The sequence below is a fragment of the Nilaparvata lugens genome, chromosome X, assembly GCF_014356525.2.
Source record: "Nilaparvata lugens isolate BPH chromosome X, ASM1435652v1, whole genome shotgun sequence".
In the NCBI taxonomy this organism is placed as follows: Eukaryota; Metazoa; Arthropoda; class Insecta; order Hemiptera; family Delphacidae; genus Nilaparvata; species Nilaparvata lugens.
In genome coordinates this window covers 103,038,737-103,057,383 of record NC_052518.1, presented here as the reverse complement: position 1 = coordinate 103,057,383, position 18,647 = coordinate 103,038,737, and the positions used below count along the sequence as shown (strand labels likewise).

The window sequence follows — 18,647 nt, the reverse complement described above, 5'->3', positions numbered from 1 at the left end:
GAGTGGTTGGAGGCTAACTTGGGTCATTAGATTTTGAATAATATGTTTCATATTCATAATAAAAATACTTTAACTGTAAAATAATTGTGTGTAATAATTGAGTGTTCACAAAAGAAGCTATGAAAGCCTCAATTTCTACGTTAGAAATAGTAGATTGTTATGACTGTTAAAAAAGTATCTTAGCTGTTAATTAGATGTTCAAAACGTTATAAAATATTTTCAATGATGTGTTCCCAACAAATCCACAATGCCATAAGTCGGAATGAATTGCACAGACAGCTGGTAAGTTGGAATTGGAGGGAAGGGGTTAAACTGTCCCAAGTCAGACTACTGTTCCAAGTTAGACTACTGTCCCAAGCCAGACTACTGTCCCAAGTTAGAATACTGTCCCAAGCCAGACTACTGTCCCAAGTTAGACTACTGTCCCAAGTTAGCCGGTTTGACGGTATTTGCTTGGTTACTTGTAAATTTCTGTTGCATGAATATTTCACCAACATACAAGTGCATGAACTAATATTATTAGTAGTTTTTACGACGTACAGTTGGCTCAACCCATATTATGATGATGAATAAACATACGGTAGCCAACAAAAATAAAAAAGTAGTATGGAATTCCTTATAACTCGATCGGCTGACTAATATTTTTGTAAAATCAAATAGCTAATGATACAAGTTACTTGATGCAACACAAAATATTAGAACTCGTAAATTGGTATTTTTTCCACACTAGTATTAAAAGACTAATATTGGTAGTCCATTCATGCAGGTTGTAATGGAAAGTAAAATTGAAGAGTGTTATTTAATACTGTAGAGCAGGGGTTCCCAACAAAACTTTCCCAAGGACCCCCTCATCCATTTATTATATTTTTGCAGACCCCCACTAATTCTTAAATGCACAGTTATAAAAATATTTTCATCTACCACCAGCCTCCCCACACTCTTAATACTTAATAGTAATAAGTATAGCAGCTAATCCGATGAAATAACAGAGTGAAAAATATATATTATATGCCTTGTATCTATCATCTTTTAAATAGGTTGTCAGAATATTTAAACTTCTTAGTGCAATCAGGAAGAGCCAGTTTTATATTATTTTCGATTGCTTCAGACTCTGTTGAAAATTCATAGAAGTTCATAACTCAAATCGATAACGAGAAGAAGTTGACATTTCAAGTAAAATGTAGGTCGTTTTTTAATCATTGATTATCATTATTTAAATTACAGTACGTTACAATAATATTGAACAAAACTTGAGATTTATAATTTGTTGTGTGCATTTATCATAATAATTTTCTTGTTATTATTACCGTAAAATTATTGTTATTGTAAAATCAGAACGGAAATTGTTTCATTAACTTGGTTTCGATATGGAGAATGCGATCCTTGTACGGAACCTTAGCTCAAATAAGTTGCGGAAATGAAGACTAGGTCCACTGTTCCTAATAATTATCACTATTTGTTAAATTAGATGGGTTGAATTTTTTCTTCAAGTTCACGTTTCCTGAGATATCTGACTCCATACTTGACACATTCACTCTAAAATCTGACCGTATGTCGTCGAGTCGATTTCTGAACTTGTTTTTCATAAAACACATTGATAAAAATTCTTGTTCACAACGGTAAGTCGTTGCAAAGGGAAGGATTAATCTAAATGCCTTTTCTCCAAGTTCTTTATAGTTCTTTCGTGCTGTTGCCCAAAAGTCTACCAAAATCGAGTTACTATCAAATTGGTTTCTCATTTCACTGCAGCTGGATAAATTCACAAGTTAATCATGTTAGTTTTCCGTGAGCCCGCGAATCTCACCTATATCTTGACAGCAGAAGTGATTTTTAACCCAATTATCATCTGGTTCAGTTTCAGGAGAATATTCCCTAAAACTGATTGCTAAGCTGCGAAAATGTTCTGCTATTTTGCTCTTTATTTGGTCAGGTAAATTTTCCTCAGAAGCCTCCACGAATTGCTTCAAAGTAGAGAAATTCGTGAATGATTTGTTTTCTACCTGCGTTGCCCACATTCGGCACTTTTTCGCCATAGCACTAATTTTATCTTCCACTTGAAAAATGTCAAATTTTTTTCCCCTGCGAACTTTGATTCAGCCCATTCAAATGTTCAAAAACATCAGCTAGATAAGCAACTGAGCAGAGCCAGGAGAAATCTGTGAGCAAATCTGCGTACTTAGTATCGATGAGAAAAATCGGTCAAGTTATTTTTGAGAAAATCGTGAAAAACATGGTTTTTTAGTAATTATCCGCCATTTTTCTCAAGAATATTACGGAGCTCCTGCAATTTTCCCAGAAATGAGACGCATGTCAGTTGATAGGGCTTATAAATAGCTATCCATGGTATAAATTTGAAGAAAATCGTTAGAGCCGTTTTCGAGAAAACCGTGAAAAACATGGTTTTTTGTAATTATCCGCCATTTTGTCCGCCATCTTGAATTTAATTTTATTGAATTTCTTATTGTCGGATCTTCATGGTATAAGGACCTTAAGTTTAAAATTTCAAGTCAATCGGTTGATTAGGAATGGAGTTATCGTGTTCACAGACATACACACATACACACACACATACACACACACACACACAGACCAATACCCAAAAATCATGTTTTTGGGCTCAGGGGACCTTGAAACGTATAGAAAACTTGAAATTAGGGTACCTTTTTTTTTGGAAAGCAATACTTTTCTTACCTATGGTAATAGGGCAAGGAAAATAAAAATACGAACCTCATCTCTATTCAATTTAAATTATACCGTACTTTCCCCAAATTCTCAGTTTATATGTCGCGGACCCTCACAACATTCCCCCAGGACCCCTGGGGGTCCGCGTATCACCAGTTGGGAACCGCTGCTGTAGAGAGAAATTGGTAAATAAGATGGAAATATAAATTACCTGAAGTATTGCAAGGAGGGAAAGATTGTTGATGGTGACCAGGCCAATGGAAGATCTGGAGATGACCACTCCCAGTTGGTACAACACCTGATACCAGCGGTACTGCTCATCATGAGTCAAAAACGTGTCTTTGTAGTACAGCAGTTCGAACTGAAAAATATATTCATTTTTATTTATTTATTAATTTTACAAATGACACTGATGTAATAACAATAATTGATAATTCAAATCAAATTAATTTTTTTTTGTTCCTTGTACAATCGCATACATACAGTCACATAATTAAATAACAATAATTGGTAGATACAGTACTAAGTCAATCCTTGTGTTATTTTTCCAATAATTATTCTAGGTGATGATATATAGTCCAAAGTAAGGTTAGTTTTTCAGGCACACAATATCTATACAATTTTAGTTCAAAATAAATTTGTAAACTATAAAAATATAGAATTTGAATGGATTGAATTAAGTAATGAGTTTGACATATTCCATTCAATCAACACTTGAAACGAAAAAAATATTGAGTTATGTGAGAAGAATTGAAACCATGGAGGAAACACTAACTTCTACATACTTGTATCATTTACTCATTCATCAGACCAAAAAGATTACATTATTGAAAATAAAGAAACAGGTGCTAGCTCAAAACTTCTACCCAATATTTCAGAGTGATAGTGTAATGCTACTTCTCTTGAAAAAATCATTAATTTGAAAATATGACAAGAAGCAACAATCCTGACTTCATCACAGTATAATACTTTGCGATTGGGATAACATTACTTTCTTATAGAAAATAATAGCATAGAGAAACAATAGCGTAAGTAGATATCCCATGGTATAGGGCGCTTATGTCGCAACTTTTACTGCTATCTCAAACCGATTACTGTCGATTATTGTAGATTTTTACTGTTTTGACCGGGTAATAATATATGAACGGCACAATATGAGAGACTACCAACGTCATAAAGCTTCACGGGAAAGAACTTCGTGCACTATAGGCTTGAGATAACAGTAAAAGTTGCGACATAAACGCCCTATATCATGGGATATCTTATGCTATTGTTTCTCTATGATAATAGGTTGTATTGTTTTAAACTTACCAAGCCTTGATTGATCAAATATTCAAAGAGGTAGACAAGTCCAATGGGCACCATATATTTGAATAATTTTGGGAGGTAGGAGAATTTCTCTTTCAATAGGAATTGCGGTCTTTCTTCCTGGGTCACTTCTCTTTCAATAGGCCCATCCGGATGCTGAAGAACAAATGTGAATCTGAAAAAGAAAAATTAATTAAAATACATAAATTTATAAACAGAATAACAGATTAACATTCTATTGGAGTTTGAAGAGTTTACACAACTTCATCTGATCTACTTTTTACTTTAGAAATATCCTTAAGGATATTGTCCTGTTTGTTATAATGTAAATTTCATTTCTCTACGTTCAATTCATTATTAATCACTTAAATTGATATTCTCATTCTTATTTCTATTCATGTATTTTATTTACTCTATTTTCTCCAATTTTTATTTCATCAATCTCATTTAATTACTAGTTTGACCGAGGTGCTGCCGCCTATAGTGAGGTCCACGTTATAATGACAGTGAAGAAAGATCACCAACTACTTATCTTTTGAAACAAAAATTTTCTAGGATGTCGAAAATTTCATGTTTTCTGCTCGAAATGTCTCGACATTGACGAACATAATTATTAATGACTATGGGTTGGATGGAAATGATCCAGACACCAATAGAAAGGAGACAGTCTCCCCGTTCATTTGATATAAAAGTATTACTCATTACGACGCTACATGATTCTGAGAGGAGTGATATTCAAAAGAAAAAAAAATCTTCGCGATGTTTCCAATTTTATCATAAAGGTTGAATTTCCTTTTAATCCTTCAACCCCTGAAACTTTTTTAGCACTACTAGGATATCGGGAATGATATTATACATTCAATTCTGACGTTGAATTGGAAATTTGAGAAAGTTGCAATTTTACACGATTTGGCAACCCTGTAATTTCTTCGGATGGAGGGCCAAGTCTCAACTTGTTTTACACAAACTATAATGTAGTTAAAAAATTGTTGAAGTTATGATATCTGCCAACATTTGTGAATAAACCATCATTTCTTAACCTGTAAATGTCGGTTTGTTGTTTTGTTTCTCATTGATTTTAGATTGAACTAACTGAATTTCTTCACTTGATGCAGTTGATTTGGACCTACTAATTTCATTTTCCAACTGTTTGATTTGGGCGTCGGTAGAATGCTGTTGAATATCAAGGCCATCTAACTTAGTTTCAGTTTGCTAAATTTTTTGTTGAACTTAGATTCTAGTCTGCAACCTAGCTCCTTACTTTCTAATGAATGAACCTCGCTTTGAGTAACAATTTGCTCGCTGATTGTGAAATTATCAGTGCCTGTTGCGCAAAAGCCGGTTAAATTTTAACCGTCATTAAATCCTTGAGAGCCAATCAGAGAAGCCGTCTTCTCTGATTGGTTCTCGTGAAATTAATCACGGTTAAAATTCAACCGGCTTTTGTGCAACCGGGCCTCAGAATTTCACTGAAATGCTGATCATTTAACTTTCAATTTTACATTATTCAGTAAAACTTTACTAAATTTTAATTATGCTGAAAATAAGTTGAAATTATGCTTATTAATAAAATGTTTTTATAAAATTGATTGGACTTACATGAATGCCATGATTATTGGCACTGCTGTCATGGAGTAGAGAACAGCTGGTGGACTGATGCCAAGTGAAGTGGGGGCTGCGTACCCCATGGCTCCTGCGAGTCCAGCTGCTCCTGTTCCCGACGACCAAAACCCAATCACACCTCTGCAAAACACCACTTTTTATTTAAAAAAACTATACAAATTGTAGCTGATAATAGATAGATGAATATTTTATTCATTCAACATAGCAAACTATTACACAAGCACACAATTGAACGTCGTCAAATTAAAAAAAAAAAAACACAATTCACTGAATTTATCTCTATTTATCTGCGTATAAGCATAGAGAAACAATAGCGTGAGTAGATATCCCATGGTATAGGGAATTTATGTCGCAACTTTTACTGTTATCTCAAGCCGATTACTGTCGATTATTGTCAATTTTTACTGTTTTGTTGGGGTGATAGTGTATGAACGGCACAATTTGAGAGACTACCAGCGTCACACAGCTGCATAGGAAAGAACTACGTGAACTATCGGCTTGGGATAACAGTAAAAGTTGCGACATAAACGCTCTATACCATGGGATATCTACTTATGATATCGTTTCTCTATGGTATAAGCCTGTATGTAGTTTAATCTGAATAAATAAAGTAATCCAATCATTAAATCAATCAAAATCAAGATTCATTTCAACCAATACAACACTACGAATTTAGTTTTATCATAACATTGTAAACAAACATTAGTCAATAGTTTTTCCATTTACATATTTGTTTTATTATCTTTCACTTGTTTTCTTGGTTCTTATGTTGTGCTGAAAGTAAATTTTGTTATCATGGCGAGTCTGTTGCTTAAGCCGGCATTTTGTGACACTGTTGAGTGGGAGGAGACTGTCTAGCTGGGCCAATGGCAGGCGTTCATGCCCTTGACCAATAGCAGTACTCGCCTACTAGTATGAATTCTGCTGCTCTTGTATTTAGTTTTAGTTTATCAGAGATTGACAATGGTGTGTAATAACCGAAACCGGTCTTTAAAAGTATCAATAAATCTGTGGTTTTTTGACAATTTCTTAGTCTTTTTCATTTAATTTACAATTTCTTAGAAATGTGCCTATAGTGAGGTCATTATAATGGCAGTGGAGAAAGCTAGCAGAACAACGTTGCCGATCATCTGTCTTGTCAATGCCTTCCGATTGTTTATGGCTTGCAACTTTTCAGCAAGCTGCCTAAAAATTTGTCAAAGCCAAGTAGGCCTAATTTTAAGAGAGATTTGTATGCATTTCTGGTTGACAAGGCATATTATAGTGTTGAAGAGTTTTTAAATGATAGGGTGTTATAATTTGTTCAACTGTAAAATCAAAGTTATTTTTTGTATGTAAAGTGTAGAAAAATGTTATAATTTATGCGACGTGCAATATTTTTGTAAGCTTCTTTTATTCTATTTATTTATTTCATGTATTTTTCAATACCGGTTGACATGGCCAGTTGTAAAGTGTTTTGGCTTAATAAAAATGAATTTGAATTTGAATTTATAGACGGTAGCTGATACAGGTTTATTGATGTAATATTAACTGTTCATTCTCGTTTAAAATAATCAATTATATTATTTATTAAGCAAGAAATTATATTTTACAATAATTTCATGATTAAGATGAAATATTTTGCTAATTAATTACTAATTCTACATGTTGAAAGACGATCTGGCAACAGAGCATTGTGAGAAAGAGATAGCGCTATCCGCTTTGTTGAATGATAGACAAGGATAGCAAAACCATTGCTAATCAAACACTGCCATTATAACGTGGACCTCACTATAGATATAAAACCTGTGCGTAGTCACGAGTTGCTGCAAAACAGATATCGCGTGACACAACTGGATTACAATGATTACTGTAGAGTGATTACAGTAAAATATTGATTTGTAATTCGCACATAAAACTTCTTTATTGCTCGAGCAAAACATTAATTGCGCGACACGTAGTGTAGCGTGATTATTTTGCGATGAGTTTATCTTAACAACCGTTGACCAATTGATTTATTCACTCAACACTAATATAAAGAGTGAGTCATATGTATGGAAACCCTTCAATAATTAATATTGGAGACTGTTGTAGATATAATACTGTAACTTTCAGGATAAGTTATTGGTCAAATACTCTACCTTTTGACGTACAACTGAATTTTAACCACTCATAAAGGGGTGACTTAGGGGTTGTAACTTGAATATTTTAAATGTAAACACCCATTGTGTGATACATCATTTTTAAGGCCTTTCCAAAACGAGAAAGATGACATCAAACTAAAGGTTTTATGATAATTTTATTCAAAATGACGGCTAATTGAACTTTATCAATTATTTTTTTAAAAACTAAAACTTCAATCAGCCACCATTTTGGATAAAAGTATCATAGAACAATTTTATTGATGCCATCTTTCTTGTTTTAAGAATGCCTTTAAAATGATGTACCAAACAATGGGTGTTAAAATGAAAAATATTCGAGTTACAACCCCTCATTTCCTTAATACTAAAACTTCAATCAGCCATCAATTTGGATACAAGTATCATAGAACATTTTAATTGATGCCGTCTCTCTTGTTTTAAGAATGCCTTTAAAATGATGTACCAAACAATGGGTGTTAAAATGAAAAATATTCGAGTTACAACCCCTCATTTCCTTAATACTAAAACTTCAATCAGCCATCAATTTGGATACAAGTATCATAGAACAATTTTATTGATGCCATCTTTCTTGTTTTAAGAATGCCTTTAAAATGATGTACCAAACAATGGGTGTTAAAATGAAAAATATTCGAGTTACAACCCCTCATTTCCTTAAAACTAAAACTTCAATCAGCCATCAATTTGGATACAAGTATCATAGAACATTTTAATTGATGCCGTCTCTCTTGTTTTAAGAATGCCTTTAAAATGATGTACCACAAAATGAGTGTTTACATTCAAAATATTCGAGTCACAACCCTTAAGTCACCCCCCTTATGAGGGGTTGAAATTCAGTTGTACGTCAAAAGGTAGAGTATTTGACTAATAACTTATCCAGAAAGTTACAGTATTATATCTACAACAGTCTCCAGTTTATTCGAGGGTTTCCATACATATGATTCACTCTGAATGTTATAAAATGGTCAAATCCCATGCAAAATTTGATTTGGAGTCCAATGCAACTAGTTTCAAGTTCATATTCAGAAACTGCGCACAATTCAGTATATTTCATGGAATATGTAGGGAATTATTGTAATATCTCAATTAACAATTGGTCACACAATGAACTTCGGTTGACGTGTGAGGCTCTTTGAACCTTTGGATCCTTGAATCCGTCCCTTTAAAACATACATACAACATTGGCTAAATCATTTTTTGGTGTCACTAATATATGTTTTAAAAAGGTAAAAATTGATTTACTAGATTGAAGAGACTTGAAACGTTGTCAAAAATCCACTTTATTTAAATAAAAATTAATATTTTACAGGAGCATGCTTTCGTGTGTGTTCACACATCATCAGCTGTAAGTTATAGTGATGATACTTACTATAACTTACTCAGCTGATGATGTGTGAGCACACAAGAAAGCATGCTCCTGTGAAATATTAATTTTTATTTAATTAAAGTGGATTTTTGACGTTTCAAGTCTCTTCAATTATGGAAAAGTTCCACAACATCAACATTCACGCTACAAACTTGATTTAAAAGTTTTAAATATTTGCACTTTCCTAATCTATCTAAATTTCAAAGAAGAATAGCACAAGGTTATCTTATTTTTTATCTCTCTATCATTTTGATGATAAAATAATTATCAAGAAACAGTAGAAGAGAAGCTGTTGTTTGTTTCCTACACAGTAAGATGCAAGGTTTTGCAGAAAATGTGCTAGAACCATAGATAAACAATAGCGTAAGTAGATATCCCATGGTATAGGGCGTTTATGTCGCAACTTTTACTGTTAACTCAAATCAAATCAAATTTATTCACCAATTAACAACCGTGTTACAAGAAAATAAATAATTTGTTGTTTAATAATTGGCGTGACTAGAAAAATAAATTGTGTGCTCTAGATACAAACTCAAGTCGATTACTGTCGATTATTGTCGATTTTTACTGTTTTGGCCGGGTGTGAGTGTATGAACGGCACAATATGAGAGACTACCAGCGTCACACAGCTTCACTGGAAAGAGCTACGTGGACTATCGGCTTGAGATAATAGTTAAGGGGCGGTTTCCGAGCTCGGGATTTAGCTAAGTTCTAGACTTTAACTGGGTTTAATCTCTGGAGTCAGAAAATTGGCTTTCCGAGTCAGAGCGTTAACGTAGTCGAGGACTTGAATAGACTCTGGAGTTTAGAGAACATGTTAGACCCTGGAGTTTATAATTTCGCTTTCTGAGTGAAGGGTGAAGGGCTTATAAGTCCACGACTTGAATTAGATTCTCGCCTCTTTCCGAGTCGAGGATTTATCAAAAATCGTTAAGTCCAGAAATTAAAACAGCGTGATTTTAAACCCTCGACTGGGGTAGGGTTTAAATTTAAGTTCTAGACTTTACTGAGCAAACACAATTCAGTTATTGTTTTGGAGTAGATGAAAAGCCAAATAGATGTCATGGAATACCTAAATTATTTGGATTAGTCTATCTAAATTCATAATTCAAAGTTTGCAAGTTTATTTTGGAATAAAATTGTATCAGAATTTATCTCTTTTCTGTACAGGGCTACTTGTAATATAAAAAATGGCATCAATGTCCGAAACATGTTGTGATTAAATAATTCAATAAGGGTACTGAGATTTTTATTTATTTTTTCTATTTGTATCAGAATTATACGTAAAAAACTAACCTTATTTTACGACTGACATAACCTAAAAATGTTTAAGAAAAATAATACAAGGATTGCCTTGGAATTTATATTCCAATCTGAATGTTATCAATCAATGCCATATTCAACATATTAATAATAATATAACAATAATAAATTATTATTCCATTTTTTTTCAAAACAAATACGTTTTCAAACTCAAAAGCCTAATGAAATTTTTATTCCAAAATCACTGGTTAGGATCAATGATCAATAATAGCATAACGTAAAATGAAATGTTTATTCATTCATCTTTCAAAAGGTTAGGCTATGTTTTGAATAGGCCTACAAATAAATCGAAACGTATTTTCACAAAATAATTTGGAGAGCATGCTCATTTGAATTATCCCGCTGCAGTCAGCTGTTTTCGTTTTGCTATAATACCAACAATATTACAGTAAAATATTGTGAATTTCCCTCATGTTTACTGCGTTAAAGTCCTGGACTCAAATAAGTCGAGAACTTAATAGACCCCGGAGTTTAGAAGATAAAATCATGACTCAGAAAGTCGATTTAGACCCGAGTGCTTATTTCAGTCAGTCCTGGACTCTATAAGTCCAAAACTTATAGATCCCGAGCTCGGAAACCAGCCCTAAAAGTTACGACATAAACGCCCTGTACCATGGGATATCTATTTATGCTACTGTTTCTCTATGGTTAGAACTTACTTGTCCCTGAAGAAAGACATGTAGGCGACAAAAGATGCTTCTCCCAGACCAGAGGCGAGAGAAGTACACGCGACGCCCACGAAAATCAACGGCCGAATGGTCGAAGCAGCCACTATCACGTATCCCATTATAGAAAGAATCACAATGGCTACCACGCGTACCCTGAAAATAGCAATAGATAATTATGATAAATGAAGACAAAAAGTGATTATAAAAATGCAATTTGAATTACACAAGAAAATGCACATAAAAATACAATTTTGTTTCAAGTTATGTATTATAATGGTCCAGGGACTTACACCACCAGCAATGGCAGGGTCACCCTGGTCAAGCACTTGGCAAAAGGCTGCTGGCAGACGCAAGCCCTCGCTTCACCAGCTGGCTGGTGAGTCTGGGTAGAGGTCAGGTCAAGCAGGTGATTGCCCTGATAACTGGACATGGCTACTTCAGGAAAACATCTTCACACAATTCTGTAATACTTTCTTTAACATTATAAAATTTGAATTGTATATAAAGTACTTGAAGCAGAATAAGTGAACTGCAACTCACTGCCAACACACAAGGTTTCTTATGTTGGCAGTGCCAAATATTACATTGATAATATTGTTGTACTCAAGTTAAAATCAATGTCTATTTGTATTGTATACTCTTGTGATTAATATTGTACAAATATGTATTTGTAATTTTGGCAATAAATTCAATTCAATTCAATTCAAAAAAATTGGACTCAGAAATGAATGGCAGATGTGTAGGCTTTGTAATCAGTCTGAAGAGACTGCCAAGCATATCATACTGGATTGCGAAAGACTTGGGGCTATAAAAAGGGCTCTGTTTGGCTGTAAGCAACCAGGTGAGGAATGGGATGTTGGTATAGGGAAGAAACTCCTGGACCTTGTAAAGGACACGGGAGTTGGTTTGCCTAACTAACATACTTGGGACACACAATAAGCTTCGGTTGACGTGTGAGGTTCTTTGAACCTTTGCATCTTTGAATCCACCCCTTCAAAACATAAACATATGTATTATAGAAATGCAATAATTTGAATCACACAAGAAAATGCACATAAAGATAAAATTTTGTTTCAAGTGATTATAAAATGCAATTTGAATGACACAAGGAAATGAACATAAAAATGCAATTTTTGTTTCAAGTGATTATAAATAGTATATTACGCTACAAGCACAGAAAATTAGTGATTACGGTATGAGGATAGTTTACCGGGCGAGGCTTGCCGAGCCCGGGAATATGTTATCTGAATACCGTAAACACCTTTCTGAGAGAGTCGCATACAATATTTTTCGCCACACTACAGGTATAGCTGATGCCAAAAAGTTAGGCGGTTTCGTGGGTCTCTTGTGTGTTCCAACAGCTGATGTTGTCAAGTAGAGTTGTCATCTAGCTTGGCAATAGATAGATGCATTGCATCAGCTGTGAATAGGTTACACCATGTGACCCACGAAGCCACCTAACTTTCTGGCATCAGCTATATAAGAATAATAAATTGAATAAGAATGTTTTATGAGGGGGGGGGAACTTTGATGTCTCATATCTCAAGAACCAGACGTCGTAGGGTACTCAAAGTGGGGTGGAAATTTCCGATCTTACCCTCCTGAACACAATGTACCATAAGGCACAGTTGTCCAAACACATTTTCAAAAATTTTCAAAAAGTGGTCGGAAAGGGTACTCTTTCCGGCCTTAGCCGGAAAGAAACTTGTTCTGACGTCAGATGAGAGTCGTCTGCAAACAATGTCTTTCAGATCTATGTAGGGACTGGAAAACAGCTGCTTTCTGTGCAGTGTGGCGAAAAATTCAATGATTTGATTCACACAAGAATATGCACGTAAAAATACAATTTTGTTTCAAGTGATTATAAAAATGCAATTTGAATCACATAAAAATGAAATTTTGTTTCATCACAATTCATGAATTCCAAGCAAATTATTTATTTAGATATCATAATACACAAATTAAATACATGATCAGCAAAGGACCTCTCTGTTTGTACTACAAGACAATTTTCTGCTGAATCTTTTAAAAACGTGTTCATGATGTTCACACGAATATTCATTGATAAGACAACATTTAAAATCATGCATTGCCTTAATTATGAATATTTTAAAATTATACATTATCGTATTTATGAATATGGTCATATTATGCATTATCGTGATGAGTAAAAATGAAAGAAAATATAAAAAAAATGCATTGTTTTGCTTACTTTATGCATAATGGGAGAAACGCAACAAACATCTTGATACATAGTGAAGGAACCACGTCAGCCAGTAGGATAGCACCGGTACTCATTGTATTACAGTCTCGTTCATTTTTAGGCGTATCCTTTAAAAAAGAAATAAATTGGAAATAAAAACAAAATAAAATCTATGACAAAATAGTTATTTGTATATCTAGAGTGAAAAGTACGACTTTTTCTCCCTGTGGGAAAAAGTTTGAAGCCCGAGGCGAAGCCGAGGGCAGCAATTTTCCTGAGGGAGAAAAAGTATTTTTCGCTCGTGATGTACACAACATTTTTCCTCCATCTACATTTTTTTATAGAAACTGCAAATAAAATCATTCTAATAACTTACGTATTGGTGACAATGATTCCTAACAACATAACCTAAATCTAAAACCTAAAAACTGGTCGTCTGATTGGCACTGCCAAGATTGCGCTATCTATCGGCAAAAGATGTAACAATTATATCAGCTGAGCAGCTACCAAAAATGGCTGACTCCAGATCACGCGGTTCAGATTTGAATTGCAGATCAAAAATATTTGTTGGCTGGTATTTTGAATAGAATAACATATTTTAAAAATTGTATAATTTTTATCGTCTACTAATATTAAGAATATAATAATTATCATACAAACATATATTTCATGAGTTAATCAAATTCTGGTTGTAGTATTGAATTCAGTTGACTCAATGACAGACACCTCTATTATGCTTTCTCATCTGAGCTTAGACCTTCTAACCTATTACAATGTAAGTTCAAAATAGAGATGCTCCCCATGTTATTTAAATGGAGTCACTTTTACTCCCTAGGGAGTTTTTCTGTTTTTTACTACCGAGAGCGAAAAAGTGACACTTTAGTATTAGGTTTCAGGGAGTAAAGTAAGTACTTTAGACAGTAGGTGGAAGAAAAATAATATTTTTATATAAACAAAATAATATGAATAGAAAACATTGATAATAATAAAGGTGATAGTTTTTTTGATCCATTCTGAGCTGCGATGTATTAACACACTTTTTTCTATGTATTTAAACATGACATGCAGTCAAATATTAAATAAATAATTAAAAACTTTTACTTACTGACTGTATTTTCGACCGACTAGCCACAGTATACATACAGTATGGAAATTTGGCTAATACCCTGGCACAAAAATCCGCCATCTTGTTAGGAAGCGCCGCATTGTAATAGTATTGATGGTAGATTCGGATCACTTTACTGATTCGGATCAATTGATCTTGTTCACTGCCGCGAGCCAATCAGAAGACCAGGATTGGAGCTTCCTAAGGTCACGTGACGTGTCTGGTATTTGCGCCATGTAAAAAGCATTGGTTGGATAGGCGTTTGATTTATAGTTTTCATTCTGTACCTATTCTAGAACCATTTAACCTACTCTAGAACATGGTACGCCATAGTGGAGTAGGTCAATTTCCACACAGAAAAACTAAACAAGTAGAGAACACATTATAAGAATCTTTTGTAACTAACTATTGTATGTAATATTGTAATTTATCTAATATTTTTGTAATTGATGTTGTAGTTTTAGTTTTTTGAGAAATAAACATTCATTATTATTTATTTATTTATTCTGTGGTCTAGCGATCATTTTCAACAGTATTGAAAGTACTTCAGTCGGTAAGTAAAAGTTTTTAATTATTTATTCAATATTTGACTGCATGTCGTGTTTAAATACATAGAAAAAAGTGTGTTGATAATAATAGTTATTGCTATAAAAAATTATATTTTTACTCGTCAAATAATATAGTTATATTTTAATGATTCAATAATAAACTTTCATAACTGAGATGAAATATTTCGAGAATTAATTATATTCGTAAGTTGTTGGGGGAGCATTTATGTTATTTATCATTAATGCTGACATTTTATCGTGAGGTCCACATTTTATACGCAGTGAAGAAAGATAAAAAAACAGTATTGCCGATTCTCTGTCTTGCCACTGCCTTCTATAGAGGATAGCTATACCGGTATATGTGATGGAATATCAACTGTTCATTCTTGTTTGAAAATAATCAATTATATCTTTCTTATTCGTCAAGATAATATACTTTTAAATGGTTTTGTTAATATTTTGTATGAATTTCGAGTGAATAAATTTAAATTTGAATTTAATTAAAATAAAATTTAAATAATTCATTTTCATAATAATTGAGATTGAATGTTATTTTACAATTCTATTTCTATATTGTTGAAAAACGATCTGGCCACGTTGCGGAGATAGAAAAGGATAGCGCTACTGTTTTGTCGAATGAAATTGAAATTTATTCACATGTGTTACAAATATTTTTACAATGCAATTATTATATAGAAACAGTATCATGATGAAAAAAATAAAAGAGCTTCAGTAGCTTAACAGCTGTGGTTGAAGTTCTACCCTATTGTTATTGTACATTGAGGAGCTGGGTAGAAAAACGACCCGAGGCCACTCGTGTCGTTTTTCCGCAACACGCTTCATTCTATCCGCCATTAAATTCTGAACAGATTGGTACATAAAATGTTGTTGTATCTTGAAAAATGATTGAGTTGTGAAAATTTTTTGTTTGTGTGGCAAACCTGAAATTATTCAGCTGACAACCTGTGAGCCAGCAGCCAGTGAAATCCTTATTTTGTTTTCTTACAAAAGAAGAAGCTGATTGATTGAGTACTTTATTTATGTAGATTACAGTATATACTGGCTTATACACGTATATACAATAGCTTACAATACAGCAAAATTATAGATGAATTTACATAATATAGACAAGAAAATAATTATTGAACTGTATATGATATGAAAAAAGCAAATTGGAATAACTATACAAGATTATATTGTAATGCATCTACATAAATTGGCGGAGCTTTGGACATATCAATGTCCATTCTTCGGAAAGAATATTAAAAATATCCTCCCAACTAACTCTCTACCAAATGAATGGTATAAGAAGATCATTAATACATCCAAGGGAACCAATTATCCTCTAGATGATGGAAATAATGAAGAAGACGCTCCTGAAGAAGAATCCGATGCTGAAAACATAGGGGTGTATGAATTTCCCGAAAATCAGAACAGTACCATTCAAATTCCAGAGTCTTGATTATGGGAAGAAACGTGTTCAAGAAGAAAATATCATCTTCAATTGTTCACTTCCAAATGACATTTTTCAGATCTTTATTACCTACTTATTAATTATCCAATATCATGAGCAATATATTATCATTATCACTACTCTTGATACGGGGTTTTCATCATTTTATTGAACCTCTGAACATGTAACAACCAGGGTTATGGAAAAACGACCTGAGACAACACACCTTATATCAATTAATATCAGTTAGCCTTGGATTACTGGCTAATTATGAATAATAGCATTGAAAATAGTATAAAAAGATCAATAAAGTTCAAATACTTGCAAGAATATTGCAATCTGATGAAATAATGAAGATGTGTACTAAATATTTCAAACTCAATTTACACAAAACTTGATTTCTTGACTCAGGTCATTTTTCCACCCAATAGAAACAGTATAGATGTTATATAGAAACAGTATCATGATGGAAAAAAAAGAAAAGAGCTTCAGTAGCTAAACAGCTATGGTTGAAGTTCTACCCTATTGTTATTGTACATTATAATATGAACGAGACAGTCACTCAAGTATCTTAGAGTTACACTGACAGCCGACAATAAGACTAGCCAAGAAATTTCTAGCAGAATTATGATGGGCAATCGAGCCTATTTTGCAAATCAAAGGATTTTTAAGAGTAGAATAGTATCAAGAGCAACTAAAGTGAAAATGTACAAGACGTTAGTCCGACCGGTTGTGACATATGGAGCAGAGACATGGACATTGCTGAGCAGGGATTGATTGAGTACTTTATTTATGTAGATTACAATATATACTGGCTTATACACTTATATACAATAGCTTACAATACAGCAAAATTATAGATGAATTTACATAATATAGACTAAGAAAATAATTATTGAACTGTATATGATATGAAAAAGTAATTTGTAATATAATAACTATAGATAATTATATTGTTATGCATCTACATAAATTGGCGTAGCTTTGGACATATCAATGTCCATTCTTTGGAAAGAATATTAAAAATATCCTCCCCACTAACTCTTTACCAAATAGGGATGAAAGAGCACTGAAGTCATTCGAGAGAAAGATGTATCGAAGGATCTGGGGACCACTATGTGATGGAGGGGTTTGGAGAACCAGACATAACAGCCAAATCGATGAGGCTATAGGGGAAGGAAATATTGTACGATTTATTAAGGCAAGAAGGATGGAATGGCTTGGACATGTGGTGAGAATGAATATGGAAAGGACACAACTTAGACTGAATGATGGGGACGAGAAAGAGAGGAAGACCGAGAACGAGATGGATAAATGATGTGATAGGTGATCTGCGTGTGCTGGGCGTATCCAACAACTGGCGGCATAGATCACAGAGAAGAGACGATTGGAGGCATTGTGTTGAGGAGGCCAAGGTCCACCCAGGACTGTAGAGCCAACTAAAGTAAGTAAAGTAAGTAAGTAACAGTCACTCAATTTTGATAACTAAAAAAAAGAATAAGTCTCTGTCTTTGTCAATTTCACACAAATAGAAATAGAGTGAGCTGACTTTGCAGCTTAATTTGAACTAGTTAGTAATCTTTATCCCCTCTGTGGAAGTAGTGGAAAAGCTGAGTTGACACTTGTTGCAGCAATGAAAATTTCACCCCCTACATTGAAGCTGCTATAACAATGAAAGGAAAACTTGGAATAGTGAAATAATAAATAATTGCAAAGAGAATTCAATGCTCTACAAACCTACGATAAACATAAGTTTTTACGATGCATTGTTGGAGAGTTATAAGCCCTGAAAGAGCAAAAAATTGTATAAAAACCTGTTATTTCAACAATTACACACCTTCAAGGGCGAATATCTCGGGAACTGTTGGAGATATCACAAAGTTCCACTGAACAAAAAGTGTAGAGAAATTAACAAGCTTCATTTTTGAATAGTTAGTTATGTCGGTTAAATGCATTTTTCTCAAGATATGAGCGTAGGAGCAAAACGCTGTGTAATGCAACTTTTAAACCACCCTCATCCCCTTAGCACATGAGTTGGGAATGGGGAATTTTGATATGTTCTCCTCCTAACTAGTCTCAACAAAGCTGCAAAGTCAAAAATTTTGTTTAAAACATTCCCTACAAATTCCATTGTCAATTGGTCTATTGTTGCAAAAATGGAGATTCCACACTCAATACTAAAGCTGCTGCAAAAGAAGTAGGGAAATTCGTAAAAGTGTGAAATTATACA

The 18,647-nt window shown here is 33.6% G+C and overlaps 2 protein-coding genes across 3 annotated transcripts in view; one reads left to right on the top strand and one right to left on the bottom strand.

The window, feature by feature from the left end:
* LOC111046309 (battenin) overlaps positions 1-18,647 on the bottom strand; it is a 59,869-nt gene that overhangs the window by 9,185 nt on the left and 32,037 nt on the right. For both annotated transcript variants that reach the window (XM_022331831.2, XM_022331830.2), the window contains exons 3-7: positions 13,321-13,439; positions 11,100-11,261; positions 5,590-5,733; positions 3,994-4,165; positions 2,894-3,043 (exon numbers count right to left, since the gene is read on the bottom strand). In XM_022331831.2, coding sequence (XP_022187523.2) covers positions 2,894-3,043; positions 3,994-4,165; positions 5,590-5,733; positions 11,100-11,261; positions 13,321-13,439 — 747 coding nt within the window. The remainder of the gene's footprint in view (positions 1-2,893; positions 3,044-3,993; positions 4,166-5,589; positions 5,734-11,099; positions 11,262-13,320; positions 13,440-18,647) is intronic.
* Positions 16,975-17,863, top strand: LOC120354882. Its single transcript, XM_039442889.1, has 2 exons — positions 16,975-17,184; positions 17,477-17,863. The coding sequence occupies exons 1-2, from the start codon at positions 17,045-17,047 to the stop codon at positions 17,733-17,735; spliced, it is 399 nt and encodes a 132-aa protein (XP_039298823.1). The 5' UTR covers positions 16,975-17,044; the 3' UTR covers positions 17,736-17,863.

Excerpts from the sequence above, each read along its gene's own strand:
- LOC120354882 (XM_039442889.1), top strand. The coding sequence starts at position 17,045 with ATGATGGGCAATCGAGCCTATTTTGCAAATCAAAGGATTTTTAAGAGT. Across the intron at positions 17,185-17,476 it reads GAGACATGGACATTGCTGAG|TGAAAGAGCACTGAAGTCAT; the intron begins CAGGGATTGATT and ends ACCAAATAGGGA.